This window comes from Quercus robur, chromosome 8 (assembly GCF_932294415.1).
Source record: "Quercus robur chromosome 8, dhQueRobu3.1, whole genome shotgun sequence".
Lineage (NCBI taxonomy): Eukaryota > Viridiplantae > Streptophyta > Magnoliopsida > Fagales > Fagaceae > Quercus > Quercus robur.
The window spans coordinates 20,400,706-20,427,202 of NC_065541.1; the positions used below are offsets into that span (position 1 = coordinate 20,400,706).

The 26,497-nt window shown below is 33.9% G+C and overlaps 3 protein-coding genes across 4 annotated transcripts; 2 read left to right on the forward strand and 1 right to left on the reverse strand.

The window, feature by feature from the left end:
* Positions 1–647: 647 nt before the first annotated feature.
* LOC126694944 (COP1-interacting protein 7) lies at positions 648–9,303 on the forward strand. Of its 2 annotated transcripts, XM_050391500.1 has the most exons (9): positions 648–1,010; positions 1,129–1,305; positions 1,729–1,841; positions 2,696–2,748; positions 2,843–2,895; positions 3,001–3,153; positions 4,182–4,450; positions 5,537–7,317; positions 7,834–9,303. In XM_050391500.1, the coding sequence occupies exons 1-9, from the start codon at positions 952–954 to the stop codon at positions 8,884–8,886; spliced, it is 3,711 nt and encodes a 1,236-aa protein (XP_050247457.1). In that variant the 5' UTR covers positions 648–951; the 3' UTR covers positions 8,887–9,303. The 2 variants fall into 2 exon arrangements, with proteins under 2 accessions (XP_050247457.1, XP_050247458.1); XM_050391501.1 differs by lacking the exons at positions 648–1,010; positions 1,129–1,305; positions 1,729–1,841 and having other exon boundaries at positions 2,984–3,153.
* A 570-nt stretch (positions 9,304–9,873) lies between these two features.
* Positions 9,874–10,816, reverse strand: LOC126693932 (uncharacterized). The gene is made up of 3 exons (XM_050389986.1): positions 10,605–10,816; positions 10,351–10,454; positions 9,874–10,196 (listed from the first exon to the last, which is right to left on the reverse strand). The coding sequence occupies exons 1-3, from the start codon at positions 10,728–10,730 to the stop codon at positions 9,899–9,901; spliced, it is 528 nt and encodes a 175-aa protein (XP_050245943.1). The 5' UTR covers positions 10,731–10,816; the 3' UTR covers positions 9,874–9,898.
* Positions 10,817–17,776: 6,960 nt separating this feature from the next.
* On the forward strand, positions 17,777–20,182 carry LOC126694945 (uncharacterized). The gene is made up of 3 exons (XM_050391502.1): positions 17,777–18,049; positions 19,252–19,457; positions 19,673–20,182. Exons 1-3 carry the CDS (start codon positions 17,960–17,962, stop codon positions 19,929–19,931), a joined length of 555 nt encoding a protein of 184 aa, XP_050247459.1. The 5' UTR covers positions 17,777–17,959; the 3' UTR covers positions 19,932–20,182.
* The last annotated feature ends 6,315 nt before the right edge of the window (positions 20,183–26,497 follow it).

Here is a 26,497-nt window from a genome sequence, read left to right on the forward strand (position 1 = left end):
GATATATTTAAGAAAAGTTCCTCAAAAAAGAAGATATATTTAAGAAAAATGCGAACTTTAAAAATGTCATACATTTAAAAAAAAAAAAAAAAAAAAAAACCTAGATAAGTTTTAAAATGTTATATTTATAGTGTGAGTTTGTCAACTGATTAAAAACTTGTGTTTTTGCTTAAATTATTTTCTATTGGTTGCATATTTGTTTCTTAAATAATCTAACTTTTACTTTTTTTGTTTTGTCTCAAGCTATGCAAATATAAGCTATTAAAATTAAGCAATACTTAATCGGACACATAGAGTTAAATATTAACTCTAATACCATATTAAATATGTTAAAATAGAAACTTTTAAAACTAATATATCTCGAATAAAAAATAAAAATAAAACTAAATTAACTACAAGTTAAAATAACATAACCAAACTAAGTACTACTAAAATGAAAAATTTAACAATGACCCCCAAATGATATATTTATCTTGAATTTACTAAGGAAAAGGGATAATTATCTTTTATTGTTTTGGTAATACAATCATACAGTGAGATCAATTCAATTGGTGAGTTGAGCATGGAAATGACTGCACCTACTTTTTTTTTTTTTCCTTTTTATGTATGTTTCTGTCTGTCATGTAAAGAGAAAGAGAGATGTAAGTGTCGGCATGTTAGAATGGAACCCACATCCTCAAAAGAGGACATAAAAAAATCGCCTTCTTCGTTCCTCGTTCCTCACTAACACTTGCACTCACTCTCATCTCAGCATCCCATGTGCTCAGCTTCTTCACCTTCTGACTGCCACTCTCTGTCTCTCTCTCCAACATCCATGTGCAACATGAAAAGAAACATAGTACTAAACCTACAAAAATTTAATGCTACAAACCAATGTGCTATGAACTAAGATTATGACCTACTGAACTTCATTCTCTCTATAGTCTCTGTCTCTATCTTTCACTCTTCTCAATGGACTCCAGAACTGTTCTTGACCATGTTCTTTTCCAACTAACTCCAACCAGAACCAGGTACTCTTTTTCTCTTCTATTTTCCCTTCTACGTTGATTGATGTGTGTTTACTTTATGATTGAGAAATGAATTATTGTCTTATCGTGCTCTCTCTATGGTTTCCATAATTTGTTGAAGATGTGATTTGGTGATTTTCTCTGGACCTTTGAACGAGAAGTTGGCATCAGGGCTTCTTGAACCCTTCATTTTGCACCTTAAAAGCGCCAAAGATCAGATTTCTAAAGGTGGATATTCCATCACTCTGCGCCCAGCTGGCTCTCATGCCTCTTGGTTCACCAAAGCCACTCTGCAAAGGTAAATTAATTCAGTTATACTCTATATGTATGTGCTTGTTTTAATGGTTCTTAGCTCAACCAAAGTCACTGCTGAATTGGGTATGTAAATTTGGTGGGAATTTGGCCTGTTATGCAAAAAGATTTGTCATGGGATTCAGGTTTTAATTAAGAATAATTAAGCATTTTGGGTACATTTTTTAGTATTCCAACTGAAATCATGGGCAGTTTGAATTTAAATGGAAGTTTTGGAATTTGGAGTATTTTTTTATTTGAACAGTTTTTATGAGTAAATCCCATAAAGTTGTTCTTGTTAACTAGTTGGCTGTTCAAGAATTTTTGGTTTGTGAATAAAAAGTCAAATAGTTGCAAATCATTGGGAATTTGTGTAACACTTGTCTTTTATTTGATTGATTATTTTAGTTTGTTTCTTTGTATGAAACAGGTTTGTGAGATTTGTTAGCTCACCAGAAGTTCTTGAGAGATTTGTGACTATAGAGAGAGAGCTTGTGCAGATTGAGGATTCGATTCAATCAAGTGAATCGATAGAGGCAGATGGTATGCTTAGAGATCGATCTCTTGTAATTATTCTTTGGATTTCTTCATGACCAGCGAATCAAGTGGATTCCTATTATCGTACTTTTTATTTAAATGTCAAAGTCAATTAGTCAGACCTTGAACTTCATTGAAGTCTGGTTTTGGTTGATGCCTTTGCTATTCTGTATTTTCACCAAATATAAGGAGGCATATTTGATGCTTGGGATATTTTCTAACCAGATCTATTGACGTAGACATCCTATACAAATATTGGAGGAATTTCTTGTTCGTTTTGTAATTTTCTGAATTTACTAGAAATGATTTCCCCCCCCCCCCCCCCCCCCTTGTTTTTGTGTATTTTCAGGAATATTTTAGTTAAAATCGAATGGTAAAATATTGCTTTGGATCTATCTAAAAATATTTTTTCTTGGAAATTAAGTGTTTTGGAGCCTTTAATTTGGCCCCTAACTTGTAAAAAGAATTTGATAAGTTCACTATCAATAAAATTTTCAGTCTTTTGTTCTGTATTTTTCTGGTAAATATAGGGATTAGTAATGTACTGAACCTTTTCTGGCTATCATCTGAGTCATCTATAGATAGTTTTTTTATTAAACTAGGTTATCTTGCAACATTGATATTTTCAAAATTTGGAAAACTTACTGATAGCTATTATGGATGTCACAACTTATTGGATATTAAAATATGGTAATTGTTTTTAGATTACAAAATGTAAAATTTGCATTGGAATTCATTGCAGAATGTTGGAGGGAAGCACTTTAATCTGATATCAAAATATGAAACCTGGATTATATTTCTTTAACCTGTAGATTGACTCACTGTATGAATGATTTTATCTACAACCTTGTAATTGACAGGAAATGTGTCAGCTGCTGATGGGCATTCCAAAAGATCAAATGCCTACTCCAATGTATGTCATCATTTTTATATTATTGTAAAATGCATTGTTTATCCTTTGAAGTTCTTACAAAGCATTAACCTTTTATTGTGATGGTGCATCTTAGTCGAAAGGTGAATCCAATGGAACAGGCGATGCTGTACCAGAAGAGAATTCCAAGTAATATATCTGGTTTCTATTGGTCGCATATAGTTATTCTATGTACTTAAATTACAACACATTATATTCTCATGCATTCATTGTTCAGCTGCTGGTAATGAACAGGATTCGTCTTCTACGTGTTCTGGAAACTCGGAAGGCAGCGCTCCGCAGAGAGCAAGCAATGGCTTATGCCCGTGCCTTAGTTGCTGGATATGAGATGGACTACATAGATGATCTTATTTCTTTTTCTGATGCTTTTGGAGCTTCACGTTTAAGGTATGACGAATGCCAAAAGGTGACTGAATCAAATAAATATCTAGAGATTAAACTGAAGGAAAACTGCTTTGTCACAACATATAAAAGAGGGAGCATTAGCAATTTACCACCTTTCATTGGAAAATCTTTCAATTCAATGCCTTCTTCTATTTTGATAATGATTTTTACATTAGATATTGACTTCACTTTTAATTGCATGGTTGTATTACTGTTGATTGTATTGTTAGTGAACCACTAATGCCTTGCAAATGGACCTTTTCATTCAAGGTCTGAAATCTTGGTAGCAAAGCTGACGTTGGCTGTCCCCTGTGTCAACTTTCCACTATTACAGGATGTTGTTTCTTTTGATCAAGCATCCTGTCTTTTCAATTATTAGAAAAACATTTGTTAAAGAGCAACCAAATCTTGTGCCCCCATTATTGACGTGATTTTCAGTACACCATGTAAGAGGGTCAATTTCCCAAAGCGGAATTATACAAAATTAGTCTAGCCTACTACGGAATTTGACATGGAGAGCCTCACTGGCTTACAGTTGACTCAGAAATAGTTTTCTTTTTATTGTTCATATTATTCAGGCTTCTTTGCCTTATGAAGGTGTAGGAGATTGGAGAACCTGGACCATTTTTTCCCGTAGAATGTAGTTATTGTTTAGTAGTATTTTGGATCTCATACAATATGAATTACAATGTTTCATTATCAGTTTTCATTTGCTCAATATTATTTGTATCTATCTTATTTTCTACTGTCATACTTCGGTTTTCTAATACAATTGGTTTAGTTGATTGTTCTGAATGATGCACTAAGGAGGTTTCTAGATATTTGTCAACCTTCTAATGATTATTTTCTCCTTAAAGGACAGTTTTATCTTCTTAAGATATTTTTCCTCATTGCAGAATTCCTGTATTTTCTATTTTAAATTGTGAACATTTTTTTAAAGTTTCCTTTCTTTTTTATTTTTTATACTTTTTGGGGGGAATAGCATTTAAAATATTGGTTAAAGAGTGTAATCTGTGTCTGGTTTCATTTAGGGAAGCGTGCATAAATTTCATCAATCTATGCAAGAAAAAGAATGAAGATAGGCTTTGGGTAGATGAAATTGCAGCAATGCAGGCATGCTCTCAGCAAGAATTTCCATACTTGGGAACATCTGGGATCATACTTGCTGGTGAAGATCTTGAAACTAGTCAGAATCTTATGATAAATGTTCACCCAAATGGTCTCTCTAATGGAAAACAGAATGGCTCCATGGATGCATCTGATTCAACTGCAAGTCATGGAAGTTTGGACAATAGCCAAGGTATGGTTGAATATCCAATCCCTCATTATTCTTGGAAAAAAACTTTCAACTTGTGAAAGAATGCCGTAAAAAAATTCTTAACAAGTGAATATTTCATAACACTAAAAAGAAATAAAGAAAAAGTTAAAATTCCAATAACACGTGAAACATGGGTTAATTAAGGCAGTCAGATTTTTGCAGTGACCCTCCTAAAATTGATTTGTCATAGGTTCAGACAGAGTGCAGAGATTAAAGTATGAAAATTCAGTTGTGTCATGCCCACAATGGCTATCATCATTGTCTAGAATGTAAGAACACCTTTAATCCTGTTTGGACAAGCCACAATCATTTGGTTATATAGCTATGGTACAATTGCAATCTATCCCTAAATTTCAAAACCGAGCAGTGGGAACCCTTTACTATTGGTATAAGCAGTTTGCCCCCTGCCATTAGGATTTTAGTCAAATTTGATGGAAAATTCAAATTTCTAGGGCATTGTAACTGCATCATAGTTTAAGAGGGGAAAGTGAAATCAACCCTTAAAAAAGAATGAAATTCCACTCCACCCCGCTTCTCTCTCTCTTGGATAAGAAACTAAGAACATTAATTAATAAAAGAGCATGAGGAATATTTATGCCACTGTTCAAGCCTCAACCCTGTTTTCTGTAATTTAGATCTACCATAGACTTAATAGATTATGAATTACACTTACTGACATGAAGTTTGTAAGAAAGGAATTTATTCCATCCTAATGCTGAAATATATTTATGCCACTGCTCAAGCCTCGTCTCTATTTTTCTATAATTTAGAACTACATAGACTTGATTGATTATGAATTACACTTATTGACATGAAGTTTTCATGAAAAGAATATATTCCAGCCTAATGCTTATCAAAACTTTATCATTTCCAGGTCCAAGCAATTTTACTTTTAGCATTATATTTATGAATTTGCATTCTCTTATCAATTAGTTTTACCTTTGCCATACTTTGTACAGAAAATGTTTTTGACCATAGCTTATGTTTGAATTGCTAATTACAAAGATACTAGTAAAGATTGTTCTCCTTTGTCGGTAACTGGTACATCTTTGAATCTGAAATATGCAGAAAGTAGCTTGCCAACATCATCTCAAACACAATCAACAAATGGGAGAATTCAAGCACCGATGACATGGCCAAACCATGTTCCTCAGTACATGCACAACTTTCAAGGTCCTGTATTTCCACAAATGCCCCCATATCCAAGCTACCTTTTTCCTGGTATGCAACAACATGCCTCTTCATATTATCCAGGCAATATGCAATGGCCTTCAAATGTCGAAGATTCTGGTCATGTTCTTGATCAAGAACTAGATGGACATCGGAATCACAAATCATCTAGGAATAAAAAGAAACATTCACACGGAAAAGTACTGGAAACTTCAGAGCAAGATCGCTCCACCGAGCCCAGTGACTCCAGTTCTGAGAGTGAATCAGATGAGGATTTGGAGCATCACAAAAATTCTTCTTCAAAAGACAAGCCACACAAAAAGAAGCATGGGAAGAAGTCCTCAAGAAAGGTTGTTATCCGCAATATCAATTACATAACCTCTAAGAGGGATGGAGAGGATACTGGCTCAGAGGGGAATTCATCTGATGAGGATGAATTCATCAATGGGGATTCAATCAAGCAGCAAGTAGAGGAAGCAGTTGAATCATTGGAGAGAAGGCATAAATCAACCTCACGTCGTCATAAGAAACATGGAGGGGTCAAGCTTCCTGGCATTGCAGATGGTCCAAATGATGATGCTGATCAGGAAATTAAGAATGGTGCTGCAATTAACTCTGAGGGAGGAAAAAGAAATGACCCCTGGGGTGCTTTCCAGAATCTTCTTATGCAAGAAAAAGAGTCAAATTATTCTGGTATAGAGCCAAACTCTGTTGATGTTCAGGAGGAATATTTTACAAATAAAAACTCTGAAGAGAGAAGTTCATTTGCCTTCAACCTGGAACAAGAGAAAGTTACCAAGCAACAAACTATATCGAGTGATTCCTTTGTTGTAACAGAGAGGAATACTGGAGTGGAGGGGAAAACTCACATTGGGAATTTTGAAGTTGACGAGAATGCAACTATTAGGAAAGCAGAAAGCACATATGAGGAGGAGTTATTTTCACACAGAATTGAAGAATCAGGGAATCGTCCCCATGCTGTTATATCTGATAGTGCTGCTGAATTTTCCATAACCAAATGTCAAGAAGAAGGAGATTGGTTCCTCAACAGCCAACCAGATAAATCAGCACATCAGGATGCAAGCAAAGATCTCAAGATGTTTGATGGTGTTTATGCTTCTTCAGTAGCTGTTGATGTTCATGCTGGAAAAAATAAAAGCAATGTTTTAGCTGATGACTCTTTCATGGTTCAAGCTCGATCATTTGATAATCAACTTGATTCTCAGTTAAGGACTGACATAAGCATGGTTCCAGAGATTGTTGGAGATACTCAATATGAATATGGACCACCAGAAATTTCACACAATAAGCCTGAAGTCATTGCTACCCATGAGCCAGATGACCTTTACATGATGCTTGATCGTGATTCAGCAACTGACCATGCTGGGGCATCATGGACTCCAGAAATGGATTATGAAAATAGCTTATTATCAAATGAAGTCAATAACAGGCATTCTGACAGTGAAACAGCTGGTGTTGTTGATGATAAGGTGCCTCCTAATAGTAAGAATGCAAAAGCCAAAAATAGTGGAACTCCTGCAGGAAAAGTTTCAGGTAAAGAAGCAAGGTCGAAACTTTTAAACGGATCCCTTGGAAAAAGCAAATCTGACATCTTATCAAGGAGCAAGAAACCAACTACTGTAAGCAGAACAACAGTTCCAAAGAGCAAATCTGAGAAGGTATTTCACAAACATTCAAGGTCCAATTGGTTCCCAGACTGAATGAGAGAAAGAAAGGAAAATATGACAGTTTCCTTTGTTTACTGTAACTTTTAAGCTTTTCCTTTCTTTTGTTTCATTTATTTCTGGGAACCAATGTGTACAGGAGCTCTAAATGTCCAATAGAATTTGAAATTGCTGATAACGTTTGACATGGAATTAGCCCAAGTCCATTAAGCTTCTCTTATCATTTGGAATTAATTTCTTTGGGAAGATTTTCCTAGAGCATGGAGATAATCTTTGAGGAATCTCATGAAATATTGTTTTTCATTACTAGACTCCAGTCATTTTGGATATGGCTTGGATATTTGTATAGCCTCGTGTCTGTGGATATGTTCTTTTAAATTCCACAGAATGTTCCATTTTCTTGAGATTTATTAAGACCTTTAGTTACTTTTGATTATTATCATTTAACTTGTTCTTTCCCTTTTCTTTTATAGTGATTTATTCACTCTCTTTTTGCCCCATTTCCGATAGGAAGAAGAGAACAGGAGGAGAATGGAGGAGTTAATGATTCAACGCCAGAAGAGAATTGCTGAAAGAAGTTCTTCAAGAGGATCTAGTACAGAAACAACCAAAAGGACAGCTACAGTGAATAAAACTGCAGTGACTTCTGTGAAGAATGAGAAACCTAATACTCAGACCCCAATCCAAGAGAATAAGAAACCACATAAGCCAGTCCTAAGGAGTTCCACCATAGATCGCCTTGCAACAACACGAACAACTCAGAAGGTCTCATTGACTCAATCAAAATCGGACCAGCCCAAAAAATCATCATTGAAGGCAAATGGTGTAGCTGCAACTAACTTACCAAAGAAGACTGCTGGTGCTGAGAATAAGAAACCAACTCCAAGCACACTCAAACCTTCAGATGAGAAAAAGGACCCCAAGAATTTAAATCAGATGCTTTCTTCTGACACTGATGTCCAAGCAAAGGATGGCATGGATTCTGTAGCTGAATTTCCAGTGAAGTCATCAGCTGCCCAGGTAAATCAAACTGATGATGCCCTTGATCTGAAAGACATTAAGGAGCTGCACGCTACTGCTTCTATTGAGAAGAATGAGGAAACTGTGAATTCACATAGGGATATCTTGGATGATGGGAACTGCAATGGAAATTCACTCAACATGGCCTCATCTGTGCCTACTGAAGATCATATTCTAACAGTGGCTCAGCAAGAAGGTAATGTTGACAGATCATCTCATGAATATTCTGTTCAAACTGAAGGAAAAACACTTTCTGAAGGTCCCCATGAAATAACTATACATCCTATGCCACCATCACCTGAAAAAGTTTTGATTGCTTCTGCTGAGAATCTAGAGGCAAACGGTGCAATAAATGAAAACTTTCAAGTTACACCTGAAATTTCAGAGATAGAGATCTCAACTCCACCACCAGGTAATGGAGCAGTTTCAGAGTCAAACAATTCCAGGAAGAAGTGGGACAGTGATGAGAATTCTACTAAAGCCACCAAGGGATTTAGAAGGCTTCTTATGTTTGGAAGGAAAAAGGCTGAAACTCACTCATGAACTGAACATATGTTTTAGTCAGATTTGAACTCTTTGCTTGCGGCTTTCGTGTTCATATTATTCCCCAATGCCTCTGGTTTAGATTATTGGTTATTCAAGAGCAAGAGGTAACTTACAAATAGAATTTTGTTTGATCATGCACAGCTGATGTGTGCCATGCAGCTGTTGAGCAGAAGAATGTTGATAGCATAATAATAAGGCTTCGGGTTTTGCTGCCATTGGAGGATTTGAAATGTTATTTATCCAAATTTGTGTAACATAAGGAGGGAATAAACTGGTAACCTCTTAATTTGGTATACCTTTTGATTTTGCTTTGATACACGCTTGGGAGTCTTTTTTGTATTTGTTTTGATTTTATTCAAAATTCTGTTGTATGTATTACAAAGTCTTGTAATGAATCATCCTTGGCATTCTTTATTCCTTTAGTAATTACTATTTGTTGGAAGAATTTATTTTGTCATTCTTCAATGCACTTATCAAAATGATTTTGTCCATCTGAATGTGTTGGGTTAAAATGGGTTCATTTTTTTTTTCCATATATAAATCTCAAGTTAAAGGATATATTTTGTCATTCTGCAATGTGTACTTACCAAAATGATTTTGGCCCGACGTAGAACACATTACTACTACTCATGCTCATCATGACATTCTTCTTGAACCACCCTCTTCTCTTCAGTGTAATCCAAACAGTTCACCTTAAAATTCTCAAACTTTGTAAACAATGAACAATTGTAAATTTAAACCCTAAACATTCCCTTTGAAAACACTAAAAGATGCTAGTTGAGCTAAAAAGACTCTTGGTTTGTAAGTCTAAAGAAAAATTCATTAAATTCATCAATATAAACATATTAAGAAATGAAAAAATAATGAATAATTTTATATTAACCAAAAAATGCTAATAAAAAATTTTCAATACCAGAGTCTTCATTTTAGGCTCTTCATACAAAATGCTAATAAATTATTAAAAAAAAAAAAATTGTTCTATGGTGTAAACGTAGCATTGCATGGTGCACTAACTTTGTTCAAAATCCCAAAACTTCAAATCAAGTGTGTGTTCTTTAGCTATTTCACTTATCAGTTGGAGCATCTCATCATAAGATATTACAAGTTTGCATAGGTTCTGCTTTATCTGAGAAGTCACAATATTTTCATGTCGTAATTCAACATTGGTGGTCTCAAATTCACAACCATAACGAGCTCTAAAAAAATGCCGCAACAAATTTAGCTCTGGCAACTCACCACATCTTGAGGCAGCAAATATCAAATTCGCCAAAGCTTGGCGAACATCAATTGGCAAAGATTGTACGTCCCTGCATTAATAAATCAAAGCCTTAGTCACACAATTTTGGGGTCGATTTTCAACAAAATTAATCCAAGGTATATAATTGAAGAACCTGTAGATTGAGAGAAATCCAATGTACCTCTACAGTTTAATAAAGTGAAGTCACAGTCATAGATAGGTACCTTTGTTCGCAAAGATGGGGGAAATTGGTGAAGATGCATTCACAGAAATCATTAATTTGATCATATGCGGCTAATAGATTCTGATCCTTGAACAGTCTCTCAACCTAAATATAAATTCATAGAAAAAAAATAAAAAATAAAGTATAATTTTCTTTTTTAAATTGCAACAATATAATTCGAAAATAAAGAATAAACAAAAAAATAAAAACTTAAGGTTACTATACATAATAAAATATTTTTTTTAAAAAGGGTACCCTGGCAAAGGCTTGATCTAGCTGGCCAATCTGGAGGAGTTGAGCAATATCAGCGCGTGATTGTCTTATAATTGAATCATTCCTTTTCTTTTGGATGGTTATACGAAGTTGAGCCTTCTCTATCATATGCTTGCTACAACAAAAGCATAAATGTTTGTGTTTTTTAAAGACAAGCAAAAGAATGAATCGAACGGAAAAAAGATCAAACTGCAGTGCTACTGCTATTAAAACAAATATTGATCCCATCAAAAAAAAAAAAAAAAAAAAAAAAAACAAATACTGAAAGAGGTTTAAATACCTTTATTTGTCAATAATAATAATAATAATAATAATAATTAGTAGGCCTAAATTACATAGTGTCATATAAAGTTAAGGCTTATTATTATTATTATTATTATTATTATTATTATAGAATTGTGATTTGACAAATGTCAAAACCTCGCCCATGATTTGGGGGTGGGTGACATAGGGGTGGATTTTACAAGTGTTGAATTAATCTTTATGTTAGTAGAATATTGTATATCCCGATGATATAAAATACCCACACCACCTAATGATCCAATTAAAAAAAATAGTGTTTGCATATACAAATAAGAAAGAGAAAGAAACTGAGAGTCTAGGACTGTAGGGAATTAACCCGAATTTCCAACCTATGAGAAACAAAAATAGAGAAAACAAACGCTAAAGAAAAACAATCATATATACAAAACAGTATTTACGTGGTTCGGCAATTTGCCTACATCCATGGAGTTGTAGGGATTTCACTATTATCAAGAAAAATTACAAAGTGTGGCTATAATTTTTCTCTCTCACAAAACACATCAGCAACACCCACAATAAACCCTAATCACCAAAGTCGGTTTCTATATACAAAACGGGCCAAAAAAATTTTCCCGGGGGCGTTGCCTTCGGACCCCCAGGAGGCTTGTCTATGAGCGTTTCAAATTGGGCCTACCGGTCCAAGCCTCCGCTCCATGGACTAAGCCTCAGTAAATCTCTCATTAAAAACAACGTAATATTATTCGGGTCGGGTCAGGTCGTCGAACCAGATCAAACAAAACTAAGCTCCACAAATCCCAACAAGGACAACAAATGTGAGAGAGAAAGTGGCGATGATGTCTGGTAGGCACTAGATAATCAACGGATGGCTGGGTGCAAAGCGATTTGTGGCTTAAGTGATGGTGATGTACCAAATCAAGAGCGAGAGAAATAGAGAAGGGAAGAGAAGTGAGCACAAGTGAGGGATGTGTGAAATTTAGGATTAATTTTGAAGATGATTCTGATTTTCACTACATAGTCAGGTGTGATCCCGACCTGTTTGTGTGTCCGAATCGTGTCCGTACTGTATCCAAACCAGAAAATTGATTTTTGGCTGCTGGATACTACTTGACACAATTGTGTCCGTGTTGGCACTATATTCGTGTCAAACACAGTACGTTTGTAAGATTGCCGTGTCCGTGCTTCTCAAAATACATCCAATGAATTTAAACCAGATTCATTATTTACAGAAAAAGAATTCTCATTTGAACTAGAATTCGTTGACCATCCCCAAAACATTTTTATACAAATATGTTGTAAAAAGTAGTAGTAGTACCAAAACTATTTTCAATAAGTCAAAAGATGCCAAAATTTTTTGTTTCACAATTATGAGGTGGTATGATGTGATTGAAAAAAAAAAGAAAAAAAAGAAAGAAGACACCAATCCATGTAAACGTGATTTTGCTCATCATAACCCACCTTATCAAAAGTTGTGCAAAAGAGTGAATTTTTTTTCCCCATGACATTACTACCACTCGAGATGTAGTTCACATTACCAACATGGCATATTTTCTTCTATTTCAAATATTAATACCTGGAAAATGCTTAAAACATACTACAAGTTTTAAGTACATTACATTAAAATTTTCAATTAAATTAAAAAAATTTAGACCAATAAATAAAAAATAATGTTATTTTTTTAGTGACAATAAAGTATTTGAATTCAATTAAAGAATCTAATGTACTCTACATGAGGTACTTGACCTAAATTTTATCAATTTTCTAAATATAAGGTTGACAAACTGAGGTGATAAAAAATGTGATTATGAATTTTAATAACATAAGTACTGAATATTTGAATAACTTATTTCTATTTAACAAAAATTGTAATATATCTAACATTGCTCTTAAAATCCACCGACTAATGGCTTGTACATTTGGTAAAATAGGTTTGTGTAATTAATTGATCTAGAGTATATATATATATATATATATATAAAAGAAAAAAGGATTTAGATGGCTCCTAGTCCTAGCGCAAGGAATTGTATATACAAGTTATAAAACAAATGCTCTAAAAAAAAAGCCATAAAATATATAATGGTTTTAAGCTCTCCTTGTATACAACAGGAAAGACTATCCTAAATTCCTAAGTCAGTAATTACAACAGTCAACAGGAAACAGGATTTCAGATTGTCTGTATATAACCATGCACATGGGTTGGGTGTAGAAGAGCAGCAAAAAAAAAAAAAAACATGGGTTTAGGGTAGGTTTGGGCATAAGTCATGACATTTAATTCCTAAATCTACCAACTTTGGACATGTGAATATATATAGTGAGTAACGACCAAAGAAATCAATGTGGTTTGGTTACGATTACTCCAATATATGTAGTTTGGTAAGAATTAGGAACAGCTTTAAGGGAGTGGGGTAAGGCCATAGACTCATACTAGCTAGGCTTGAGGAAACTTTATGAACTCATCTACATCCTACTGCAGAGTGCACATTAAATTTATCTTAAGAGTTCGCTAGACTTACTCATAAGTGGTTTTGATGAGCTCTAGATCCTGGATTCAGCTCTCACAGTACAAAGAGTCTATGAAGTACGGATTATTGGTGAAACATTGAGACCCTCGTGAGATTGAGATAGCCACGGTTCATTAAACCTTATTGGTAAGATGCTATTATGGTCACGTCTAAGTAGAAAAGTCACATTCAATCCTTTTCTCCTATCTTTTTTTTTTTATCATGTAAAAATTAAAATTAAAAATTAAAATTCTTATGCATTCACTCTATGAAATAAGTACTCTCTTACCCTAAAGAAAGAAAACCATATCAGAGTAGCATCTTTAAGTTTAGAATCATGTGAAGTCTCATGAATAAAAATTAAAATAACAAATAGAAGGATCAAGTAGAATTATTTTACCACTTGGAGGCTTTTTTCCACCTTGACGCTTTGGTCCATAGAAACGCCGCACAAAGCACACGAGACCACATTGATTTCTTTGTTTCTATTCGCTTAACTCAACTAAATTAAGGAATAAAAAAGATCATTGGTCCCTCTTCGTTTCAGCAAAAGAAGGAGATTCTTGGTTTTTCTTCGCTGTACACAATCAAAGGACTTATTAAGAAGAAGAAGCCGAATATGTTTTTTTTTTTTTTTGAGAAAAACTTTGAGATTTTGTTCTATATTTTGTTTTTTATTTGGAGAATTATTATAAATATTATCTTATTATGTCATTAGAATTTTAATTCGATTATGAATCTAAGGAAATTGCGGTGATGTGGCAATTTATTTTCGTTGTACCATTACCAAAAAATTCCATTTGATCAATTGTTTCCATGTTAGATTTTGGTTCTTACGTTTGAGCACTTATTGATCATGCAAATAAGGTAAGAGAATATTTGCAATATTTACAGGAACATTCTCCTTGATCTGCTTAATTAAGGTCAAAGAAAGTCCTATATTGTGTGAAACTTTGGCATCAAATCACCATATTATTTTGAGTTTGATTAGGATTCTAATAGCGGATTAGGATTCTAATAGCGTATTAAGATCAGATTTCGTTTATTCTTTTCCTTTTGTCTGAGCCAATATAAACATAATTCAAGGTTAGGTAGGGTTTTGACTTTTGAGTCCTTTTATTCTTTGGCAGGGAAAATCAAACAAACAAAACAAGATCAAAAAAAAAAAAAAAAACTCAAAACGATCTTTTGCACGGTATGAGTGCGAAACTTTTCTTGTTGAAAAATCTCTTTGTTTGGTTTTTTAATAATTTGATTAGTTTAATAATTACGATTAATTTTTTAGAACTTAAAAAATTTTCTTGTTCCCTTGTTTGAATATGAATTTTATAAATGAGCGTGTTGAGTCTAGCTTAGATTAAATAGGTTGGGTTAATAATGGGTTTAAATTTTCTTTTTTTTAAATGAGTAAATAAGTAATAGGGTTTTACAAATGTATATCCTTAAAGCATATATTAGTAAAACTATGAGTATGTCCTTAGAGCATGCATTATACATTAGGAAAATAAAAAACTAATTGATTTTCAGGATAACTTTTTCAATTTTCTATAAAAAGTTACCAAAAAATGGATGATTAATGTATATATGCCCTAAGTAATAATATACCTAATTCATTTATGACTCGACTCAAAATTTATCTAACCTCGATGCAATTCATTTTTCTATGAGTATTGTTAGGATCACTGAATTTGATATAATTTTATGCCACAACTCGAGACATAACAAATTATAATTGATAAATGTATGAATGTGTGATAGTGGATCATGTAAAGACACACTGTTACCAATCACACGCCAAGTAGAAAATTATGCTGAATTTGGTGGTATAAGTGTTGGTTTGGATACACGTCTGTGTTTTCAAACGCGCCTTTTTTTTTTTTTTTTTTTAAGCCACAGTTATTGACTTTCAGAGACAAAATTCATTGTTTATGAACCGTGCATGCACTGTTCACGCACTGTACATACACTGTTCACGCATTTAAAAATATTAAAAATAGGTTTCACGGTACTATTTACACATTTAAAAATTATTTTACTATAATATTTTCAGTTTTCAATTTCTAGTTTCAGTAAAAATAAGTTGTATCTAATCGGACAGTAGAGTGTGTTTGGATAGAACTTATTTTGCTGAAACTGAAAACACTGTAGCAAAATAATTTTTAAATATGTAAATAGTACTATGGGACCCATTTTTAATGAAAAAATTGATAAAAAATGAAATTTGTGGGTCCATAAATAGTACACGGCCCACTGATGGACAGAAATGTCAAAAAAAACGGCCAAACAGTATTAAACAGTACTCCTGTCCCCTGAAACGCGTGTGAAAAAAAAAAAAAAAAAAAACAAAACAAAACAAAACAAAACAAAACGCAAAACGCAAAAGCAAAACTCAGGAACCAAACACACACTAAGCATTGCTCTTTTTCTATGATATGTTCGGTCATTTGCAGATCTTTGTTGTAACTTGCAAATGTCCAAAATAGGTCCCCATCACTTCCCAACTCTTACATGGCATCATATGATTGGAGGAAATAGGGACCAATGAACTGTAGACAGACTGGTATTGCATGCATGCCAACGATACCCAAAGTTTAATTAATGACAGGGAAAGCCAACAAGAAGCAGCTGTGAAAGTCACTGAAAGCAAGGTTCCTTCTTCTCCTTCCAACCCCTTTCCCTCCATCACACGCATCCATCCATTAAACCCTCTCACTCAGCCCCGCCGTTGGATCTGTAATCATAAAATTAACAAATGCATTAAAATTTAATAAATAAAGAAAGCTGACCACCTTTATGAGCTTTACCTTAAAATAAAATGAAGCATCAGATCCCAACTCTCTTCTGCACTACTCTTATGTCTATTTTTGCTCCACCGACACTCAATAAAAAGTCATATCTTTTTTTTTCCTTTTTTTTTGGTGAGTGGACAACCAGTCACATCTTTACCAATCCAGCAATTGATGTTACTTTCTGGTGAATTATTAATTCGTTCATGTCAAATTTGCTAAATTGCCCTTCCATCTTACCGCTGCCTCTTCAAATATCTATAATACCCTTGCAACTAAACACCCTGCATTCTTGTCATTTTATTCTTGTGCTCCTTTTTTTTTTAATAAAAAAATATTTTTGATGGAAATCAAATCTTGTTTGATTTTATTGTCACGGATCTTTTGGATACAATGAAACACACTTGAAGTACAAATGATGTCACTTTCCACTAACTATTATTTATCTTTATTAGTTACATGTATCAAGGATTTAAATTTCACACTTCTAGTTAGAATTTTTGGTTGAATTGTATATAATAATTTTATAACCATATTTTCAAGAAACAAAATTGAGATGGGCCAAGTTTTAGGGAAAGTTTGTCATTATTTTTATTTTAAGTGTGCTTTCATTTCATCCAAAAGATTCATATTTATATATTATTGTCAGTTTCTTTAAGGCTATTTTTTTTTTTTTTAATGTATGTTAAAAATACTTAGTATCCTAAAAAAAAAAATATTCATATCATTCAAATATTTTTAGGCCAAATTGTCACTTTTTCTTTTACTATATTTGAACCTTAAATCTTTTTGTTAAACTATAAAAATCTTGCATAAAAACAAGAAATTAATTGTTTTAAAATCAAATTTGAGTAGCTAAGTAAAGTACAAAAATGTATCAATAATTTTTAGTTTTTCTCAAATAAGGAGCATTAACAAAGATTTTTTTTTTTTTTTTTAAAGCAACACTATTTTTAATTGACATAAAAAAAAAAAAAAAAAAAAAAAAAAAAACCAACAACAACAACAACAACAACAACAACTTAAACCTAATATGAAGCATAGAATAGATGAGCAATGCTAGTATCACGATATTTTATATAATTTTTACTATAACTTACCACATAACGAATTTTGAGTGGTAGGTGGTGTTTGGATTTAACATTTAGGAGCTATGTTGTGTTTTTTTTTTTTTTTTGGAGTCGTGATTGTTGACTTTTTCAAGTGAACAGTACACATCAATGGGTCCATGCACTGTTTATGAGACTCACAAACTTAACTTTTCAATAAATTTTTTATTAAAAATAAGTTTTACGATACTATTTACATATTTAAAAATTATTTTATTATAGTATTTTTAGATTTCAGTTTTCCAATGTATCCAAATGATTATGAAGAAAAAAATAATGGGTTTATCTAAATTTATATTCCGCTATTCTTTTTTTTTTGATGAATATATCCCGCTATTCACAACATGTGACCTAGTAAATTGCGTCAAAAATGTTATAAAAAGATGCTACTTGCCGTGTACGGTAAATTGATTGGACCTACTTTTGTCTTTGATGGGCATTTTGGGATTTTCAGTTTTGCAGGTTAAATGTCTACTTTCAGGAATTTGGTGTGAAGTTATTTTCTGTTAAAATAGAAAAACACATTGGCTTCTTCTTGAACACATTTCCAGTGAATATTTGTATATTAGAGATAGAAGCAGAGAAGGAGAGAGTAAGAACCAGTAGAAAAAGAAAAAGAGCAAAGAGCAGAGGTAGATCTGGTTCTAGTTGAGTTTTGGATTTGTTGAAGTTGTATATCCATGGCTTCCAAGTTGGTGTTGATTTCAGTCTTCATCTTGGACATCATTGCTTTTGGTTTGGCCATTGGTGCTGAGCAGAGGAGAAGCACTGTGAGTATTACTATATTTTTTTTTCATTCATTTCACTGTCTTTGTCTGTCTTAACTCAACTACTTTTTTGGTTACTTTTCTTGCTAAGCCATTGCAGTCTTTTTTTTTGGTGCCAAATTGGGTTGTGGATGCTTCATTGGTTTCTGGGTTTGTTGAATTTTGGTGATTTTCTTCGTGGGTTCTGTTTGATTGCTAAGAAAATTACAAGAAAATAAAGTTTTGAGTTTATTCCCAAAAGAAAATAAATAAATAAATAAAATGGCATTGCAATCTTTTTTGGTGTCTAATTGAGTGAATGCTTCTTTGGTATCTGGGTTTGTTGAATTTATGTAAGTGATTTTCTCAATGGGTTCTGTTTGGTTGCTAAGTAAACGTAGGAAAATGAATGGAAATGAGAATAAAAAAAGAAAATTTTGGTTGATTGAAGATTATTAAATTAAACCTGGCCTGCTATAATTATTTTATTTGTTACATTTTGTTGATTCCTTATGGTAGATAATTCTAATGAGAATTGAATTGTCTGAGTTATTTTGGACTTTAAGATATTTAATACTGTTTTCCCAAAGTTCTATTTTCCTTTCCACAGTTTCTCAATAACAAACAGCAGGTTGTGATTTTCTTGGCTGTTTTCTTAAAAAAAAGTATAAGATCTGGTAATCCAAATGATGTTCTCAGTCTGAACATTTTATAGAAAATACTACATCTCTCCTTTCACTCTCACACACAGACTCAGAACAATGAGACGAGAATTTTTCCATTTTAGTAATAAATCAAACATGTTTTTTAGCCTAGAACTCTACCTCAAATTGCTTCTCATAAATAAATAAAAAGAAGAAGAAGAACATGTTTTGGGGATTCTCTTCGCAGAAACTGAATTATGGTTTGAGAATATAAACTTGTTTGTGGTGGGTGAATAGTATTTTTCAGAGTAGTTGGGACTTAATGTTTAACAACCAGTTTAGTTAGTATTTAATGTTCTTATGGTTCTTTCACATGATGCTTATGTAAGTCATCTACCTGTCAAACAGATTTAATTCAAAGGTATGTATAAAATAAAAAGATACTGAAAGTACCTCCCCCAAATCAGAATTATAGGATCATAAGTTTTTCTGTTGCACTTGAAAATTGGTTTGGGTGAATGATATTGTTAATCTCAGCAGCTGAGTTGTTGGTTCCTAATAATAATAAAAATTCCTTGGCAGGCCACAATTGTCAAAGATAATCAACAAGACTATGATTACTGTGTTTATGACTCGGACATTTCAACGGGCTTGGGTGTGGGTGCGCTTTTGTTCCTCTTGGCAAGTCAAGCCCTTATAATGGTGTCAAGCCAATGCTTCTGCTGTGGAAAGCCTTTGAGTCCTGGAGGTTCAAGAGCCTGGGCAGTTATTCTCTTCATTATCTGCTGGTATGTGCCCATACCAAATCAAACATTTAATATAGGATCTCAAATAGACTTGACAATGTTCATAGGCACTATTAGCTGAAATGAGGATCATAATTACAGCAAAACTTAAATTAAAAACCCATATAAGTGTTATATCAAGCAACTAGCAAATTAAACTTCTGCTTCTTGCACTGTATTACATTGATGAGTTTATCTTATGAACTTTTTCCTCTCAGGTTGTTTTTCTTGATTGCCGAGATTTGCTTGCTAGCTGGCTCAGTTAGAAATGCCTACCACACAAAGTACAGAGGAATCATAGGTGGAGATTCTTTCTCCTGCTCAACCTTGAGAAAGGGAGTTTTTGGGGCAGGGGCAGCATTCATTTTCTTCACTGCCATAGTGTCTGAGTTTTACTATGTTTTCTATTCCAAGGCCAGGGAAAGCTTCCAGCAATATGGTAGAGAGCCTGCTGTCGGTATGGGAACCTACAAATGAGCTTTGTTAAGGTCATCAGTTCATGATCGTTACTTTGCAAATAGATGTGACCGTGTGGGCTCTTTGATTTGCACAGTCCATTGCCTGTGTTTGAGTTTCATCTCATGTAGTAGGTGTTCAATTTAGTTGGATATAGCTTGTATTCTAAGTTGATTTTCACGATATTTTTTCCCCTTGCATGCTGCGTATTTTTTGGACTGTCATATGCATATATCAATAATAGAAAGCCATTGCTTGTGTTCACATGTCAATGAGATTTTTAATGAACCATCAAACGGTTTAAATGCTGCATTGTAATTAAACAGTGTGAGATTATAATGATCATTAGAAGAAGAAATAGATTGTTTCTTTCACTATTCAATAATACTCTTGTAGTGATCACAGATAAAAGCTGCTTAGAGCATAAGTTAAGTTAAATGTAGGCAAATGATGAAACTAAAGAATGCCTTAAATTTTGGTTAAAGACAAGGCCAAGATATCTGTACTTGAATGGAAAGGCAACATTCGAAGCTAGCTTAGGAAAAGTACAAAACATATCAGTTAGCCTTTCAACAGGCTTCAAAGCTGCTTTGAGCCTTTGAGGCCTCAAGGGTTATACCCACGTCAAATTCAAACCTCTGCTCGGTTCACCTATTGAAGTGCATAGTCTAATTCTTAAATGATTTCTTTCATCTTTCCCTTCATGGGTCTTATTTAACCTAAACGAGTTTCCCCACAATTTTAGAACAAAGAGTCATCCATTCTTTCATTGAATTTCGCAGTTCCACCAGTTGCAGAGTTTATACAAAATATAACATAATTAGGCTGTTAACAAAAGAGGGATATTCTCTACTGATGCCCCAACCCATCATATCTAGCAGCGCAGCTTGTTGTACAAAAGAGAGACAATGAGTAGACTCTCTTATTCTATCTACTTGAACTTTACCCCTTTTATAGCGGTATACATGTTGCTGCTGAACCATCCATTGCCTCTCTAGTTGGCTCCTGCAATCTAAAACAAGATAAGACATACCAACCAAAGCAAAAGAGTGAGAGGTTTGGAGATATGTTTCTAGGTTAATAGATCAAATAAATCCAAGATCCCATGCCATTTGGAGCCATATCTAAAAGCCCAAAATGTTGCAATATTGTTTGAGGTGTAGCCAAATTAAGCCATCCTGATTTGGCAATAAACCCCTAGCCCATACTTTACCAGGATTATCTTGGGAGCTTCCATATGTGATTAAGAGTAATGAAAGGGAATCGAGGGGGATATGGTAGAGTATTGCTGTATTGGTTGAATGCAATCTTAATTGATTGTGTTTTGGTTGCCCAATTTAGGATGACATTGATCTATAATAATAAAAGTCATTTCACTATACAAAACTAGGTAACTAAGCAAAGTTCTTTTAATAATTGTAAAGGGTTCTTTTTACGTTTCTTTTTCTAAGAAGAAAGTTGGGCCTGGCGCTCCACAGAATGGGCTTCAAAGTACCATTTTGCCGCTACCAGTTTGTGCACAAACGTTGAATCCAAGTCCAAGGGAAGATGCTGCAAAATGGGTTTATCCTCTGTTTCTGCCGCAAAAGGAACTTTTCTCCTATTTCTGCCGCAGAATGAACTTCTACTATGCAATAAAACTTCCTGTTATGCAATAAAACTGTCTGCTGTGCAGTAAAGCTTTCTGCGGTGCAATAAAACTTTCTGTTGTGCATTAAAGTCTTCTGTTGTACAGTAAAGCTGTCTGCTATGCATTAAAGCTGTCTGCTGTGCATTAAAGCCTTCTGCTGTGCATTAAAGCCTTCTGCTGTGCAATAAAGTTGTCAGCTATGCATTAAAGCCTTCTGTCGTGCAATAAAGCCTTTTGCAATGTAAATGACTACTCTTCATTTTTTACTGCAGAAATATTTTTCTACTTCCTGCACATAAACAAATTTAAAATCCAAAGAAAATACCAATCAAGCAAATATTAGCTTACATGGGTTAGCATATTCTCAAATATATACATACACATATTGGTAAATATACTAATACGTATTCACATATACATCTATAAAATATATTTTGCAGAAAATGAGAAAGAAGATATATGTATATATATATATATATATATATATATATACTTATGGCAGGATAATGATTAGTTTGTATCAAAAGTAAAACACGTAATAACAAATAAATAAGAAAGCTTCAGTAGAAAAGGTTTAGCTAGTATAATAGCTAACACGATAAATATAATGAAAAGGTGTTACAGCAGAATAACTAATACAACAAGTAAAGATACCATAGTAGGACAACTGATGCAGCAAACGTGATAAAAACGTGCTACGACAAAATGACTAAATACAGTAGATATAATTTATAATGAGAGAAATCAAATATATTTGTAATCGAAATCAAGTATTGAATCTTCCCATAGGATAAGTAAACCAAAAAAGAACTCAAACCCCAACTTGAACAACTTTGTCATAGGCTTTTGTCATCAAAGTTGTGCATTTTGGAGAATAGGCCTAAATGGTTACTAGCTATTACTTTTGGGGACATCAAAGAGTAGGTTTGCTAAGAGGGAGGGAAAAGATGGTCTATTGATGCATGCCCCTATTCTTGTCGTTTTGTTAAGAGGGAGGGAAAATATGGTCTATTGATGCATGCCCCTATTCTTGCCGTATTTTCTCTTTTTTTTTTACCACTTTCTTTCTTTCACTCTGTTCTTTTTTTACTTTCAGTTTCTTACTACTCTCTTGCCGTGGGTTGTTCCCCATTTAGCCTTTTCTTTTCTTGGGTCCTTCTCTCTGGGTGACTCTCTCTTTCTAAGTGCCTCCTTTAGGTGCCTCCCCCCCATCCGGTCCTCCATTTTTTTTTTTTTTTTTTTTTGTCATGGTTACCTATTCCTTTTATAGTGAACTAATTCAATGAGATTTCTCCCTTTTACCCCTAGGGTTTCACCTACTGTTTTTGGTTTGTTGTGGACATCCCTTCAGGACTACCCACCAATCCATTGGTTGCCCCGACCACTGTCATTACTCAGAATACGTCAACTGCACCATTACTTCTTTCACGACAAAATTCCATTTTGTTTGTTCCTGCCGTATACCTCTACCTCTAGGTGACTAACTAATAAGGATTGGACTACCTCACTACCTAGCTCTATAGCATGCATCAGATGGTCCCAACCATCTATTACTTCTTTTGGGTAAGATACCATCCCAGCAAGGTATATTCCCAAAAGAACTCATGGCAGGAAACCAAATATAGAACCCCTTTTCCCCCCACCACCAAACTACACCCTCTAAATCCCCTTGACCGTGGGCCCACCTCCCTTGTATTGGCTAGGACAGATTGGTGGTGCTCCGGCCTTTCTATGCTTGCTCCACTGTCTTCTATTTTTGTCTTCTTTCGTTCCCACGCCGTTTCTGCCGTAACAGATTAGTTTTGTTTTGTTTTGCTGTGTGTCTCTGTCTTATTTCTTCACACATTTCCTACTGTGTTTGTCATTTCCTTTGGTTTGGCCTTTCTTTCCTTCACGTGATTCCTGTTGCTGACACTTCCTACTATTCCTTGTTTCTTTTCATCATGCTTTTTCATATAGTTTTCACACCTATCCTTTTATACAAAAAGATTTGGGCCTTTGTGAGCCAAATAATGTTAACTAGATCAAAAGGGTCTTAGACCCAATTTGTCTTGATCTGCCGAAACTATTCTGCTGAAGAACTGTATTCTACGGCAGATCTGTATTCTGCTGCAGATTTGTAATTTTGCTGTAGATCGCTTTCCCTTGCACTTCTTTCTTTGGACCTTTCTTACTCTTCGGTCTTCTTGGTGGGTCTTTGGGCCTTGATTTTTATTGGGCTTTCTTCCTCATAGGCTTTTGGATATGAATTTGCAAAAATAGGTATCAACAATAATATAATTTAGTTTCCTCAAATATATTTAGATTTAAACTAAAATTGTCACTTAAAGTAATGATTTCAGTTAAAAACCAGTGGTGTGTGTATAAGAATAATTTTCCATAAATTTGACCATATAGTTGCGTTGACTAATAAGTCACATGGTTGAATTTAATTGTGTTTAAGGAATGAAAACATTGTTTATATTATATTGCTCAATGTAACCAAATGGTTGAATTTAATTAGAAAACCTAAGATATAATACCTAAGAAACAATATCTAATATTTTCCCTTATTTCACATTTACCAGCTCTTTTTTTTGTTTTTTTTTGGAATCGTGCAAGGATTGAAAATTTCAGTCACACCATACCTTAGCTTTTCACTAAAGTTATGCTACACGTCCAATCCACACATATAATTGAGCTACAAGGTTAATTAAGAGAATAGTTAAGGTGTTCAAATAGCGAAACCTTCATTTCTCTTCTTCTTCTTTTTTTCTTTTTTTGAAAAACAAAAAATTCCCAGACATAGAGATTTTAGTTTTATCCCATCTGTCCATCAGTTATGCTGCCTGATCAATGAATATATCCTTTTATTTTTTCTTTTTCTTTTTTTTTTTTCTTTTTTTGAGAAAAAGGTGAGTGCATGGTGCATACAACTAGCAAGGCTAAGAGCCCATTTGGTCATGGATTTCAAAATTTTTTGTTTAAAATGATGTGAAAATTGTGATTTAAAAAGTGTTGTTGAAATACGTGTTTTTAGTGTTTAAAAAATAAATAAAAAATGTGTTTGATATCATAATTTAAATAACATGTTTCAATGTTCAAAAAGCAGAAATATGTGTTTGGTATTTGTGTTTGATTTAAAAAAATAAAATAAAATAAAAAATAAAAAATAAAAAATCTGACCAGGTGGACTTTGGGATTTGGCGTGCAGAGACTTTGGGATAATTGTGAGAGGAAGAGATGAGACATACCTGACCAGGTGGGCCGTTACCATTTTCAAGATAATTACCCAATTACCATTGAGAACCCTTGTTTTGTTGTTTAAAAACAGGCCGGAGGTGATTTCAAAACTATGTGTTTGAAAACCGGTTTTGGAACAATGTTTTCCAAACCACCTGTGTTGAAAATGGATGACCAAACACGTTTTTCTTTTGGCATAAATGTTCTTTTCGTCCCTACATTTTGGGGTCATTTCTATTTTGGTCCCTACATTTTCATTTTACCACTTTTAGTCCCTAAACCAATTAGCGCGTGTCATATCAGTCCTTGCCGTTAGCCAACTAACAGAAAAAGCTGACGTGGCTGACGGCACAATTAAAATAATAATAAAAAAAATTATTTTGACATTAAAAAATATCACATCAGCATTTAAATTAATTTAAATTAAATAAAAAAAATTAAAAACAGAAAATTACATGAAGTGAGATCTAAGAACATAAGAACATAAGAACTTGTTCTTTAATGTTCTTCTTAAATCAAGAAATAAACCCAGCAATGACATCAAATCCAGAATCAAAGAGCAAACCCAGAATAAAAGAACATGAACATCAAACCAATAGGAAAAAAGAAACATGAACATCACCAAATCAAAAAGCATGAACAAAAGCAAACACAGGAAAATGAAGATTGACACAAACTTGAGAAGAACATAGAAATCCAGTCCTAAAGAACATAGAAATCGAAACCCAGGCACGAGAAGTCAACTTAGAGAAAATCAAAAACCCAAAGTACAGAAACCACAATCCAAACCTACAGAAAATCAAATAGCAAAAATGAGTCCACAAACCCCAAATTTATGAAACTGAACTACAGAAAATCAAAGAGCAAAAATGGGTCCACAAACCCCAGATCTAGGGGATCACGAGGCCTGCGATTCGTCATTTGGCTTGCAGGGGTGGAGTGAAGCGTATCAGCGGTCTAATCTACGAGGAGACAAGTGGCAACCAGTTACAGATTTGAGAAGGGATTGGACCGGAGATGGAGCTATTGGAGAGATATAGGGTTTGGAGGCTCCGGCAATACTTCAAACTCTCCGGAACCTCGCCGGAAAGTTGTATCGTCGGAAGCTGAAGGCTGATGAGCCGGTTCTTCTTCTCGTTCCAGCACACAACTCCTTGGAGCTTGCAGATTGAAGCGACGAACAAGTTCGTGAAGGTCCATGAACTCAGTTTGTTGGCCAGGTCGGAGAGAGAGTTCTCCACGCCTTGCAAGCACATCACATCGTCTTCAATGGAATTGCTTAGAGAAAAGCAGAAGATTGAAGCTAATGAGAGATCAGAAAAATCTTCATAGTGTTTTAGAGTCAGCGTTTTGATTTCGATTTTTATGTTTTGTTTTTGTTGTTTTTAGTTTGGGTTTTTGAGAGTGAGGTGGGTTTGTTGGGTTCAACTTACTTGAGATGGGTTTTTCTGAGTTTGAGATTTTTTTTGTTTGGATTGGTTGTGTTGTATTTTATGGATTGATTTGGTACTTTGGTGCTTTGGGATTTGATGATTTTGCTGGGTTTGAGAAAATGGTGATTTTGAGATTTTTTAATTTTTGGATTTTAATTTTTGGGTTTGTGTTCTTAGATCTGAATTTGTTCTTGCTTAATCTTGTTTGTTTTCTAAGAAAGAAAAAAAAAAAGAAAGTGTCAAATAAAGGAAAATTTTCTTCTTGTTCTTAAATATGGATTTGTGTTCTTATTATTCTTGTT

Bases quoted from the DNA above. Each gene is read 5' to 3' on its own strand.
- LOC126694945 (XM_050391502.1), top strand. From the start codon at position 17,960: ATGGCTTCCAAGTTGGTGTTGATTTCAGTCTTCATCTTGGACATCATT. The intron at 18,050-19,251 runs GTGAGTATTACT...ATTCCTTGGCAG, and splicing joins CTGAGCAGAGGAGAAGCACT to GCCACAATTGTCAAAGATAA. The intron at 19,458-19,672 runs GTATGTGCCCAT...TTTTCCTCTCAG, and splicing joins ATTCTCTTCATTATCTGCTG to GTTGTTTTTCTTGATTGCCG.
- LOC126694944 (XM_050391500.1), top strand. From the start codon at position 952: ATGGACTCCAGAACTGTTCTTGACCATGTTCTTTTCCAACTAACTCCA. The intron at 1,011-1,128 runs GTACTCTTTTTC...AATTTGTTGAAG, and splicing joins CTAACTCCAACCAGAACCAG to ATGTGATTTGGTGATTTTCT. The intron at 3,154-4,181 runs GTATGACGAATG...GGTTTCATTTAG, and splicing joins TTTGGAGCTTCACGTTTAAG to GGAAGCGTGCATAAATTTCA.
- LOC126693932 (XM_050389986.1), bottom strand. From the start codon at position 10,730: ATGATAGAGAAGGCTCAACTTCGTATAACCATCCAAAAGAAAAGGAAT. The intron at 10,455-10,604 runs GTACCCTTTTTA...ATTTATATTTAG, and splicing joins TAGATCAAGCCTTTGCCAGG to GTTGAGAGACTGTTCAAGGA. The intron at 10,197-10,350 runs GTACCTATCTAT...TTATTAATGCAG, and splicing joins CCCCATCTTTGCGAACAAAG to GGACGTACAATCTTTGCCAA.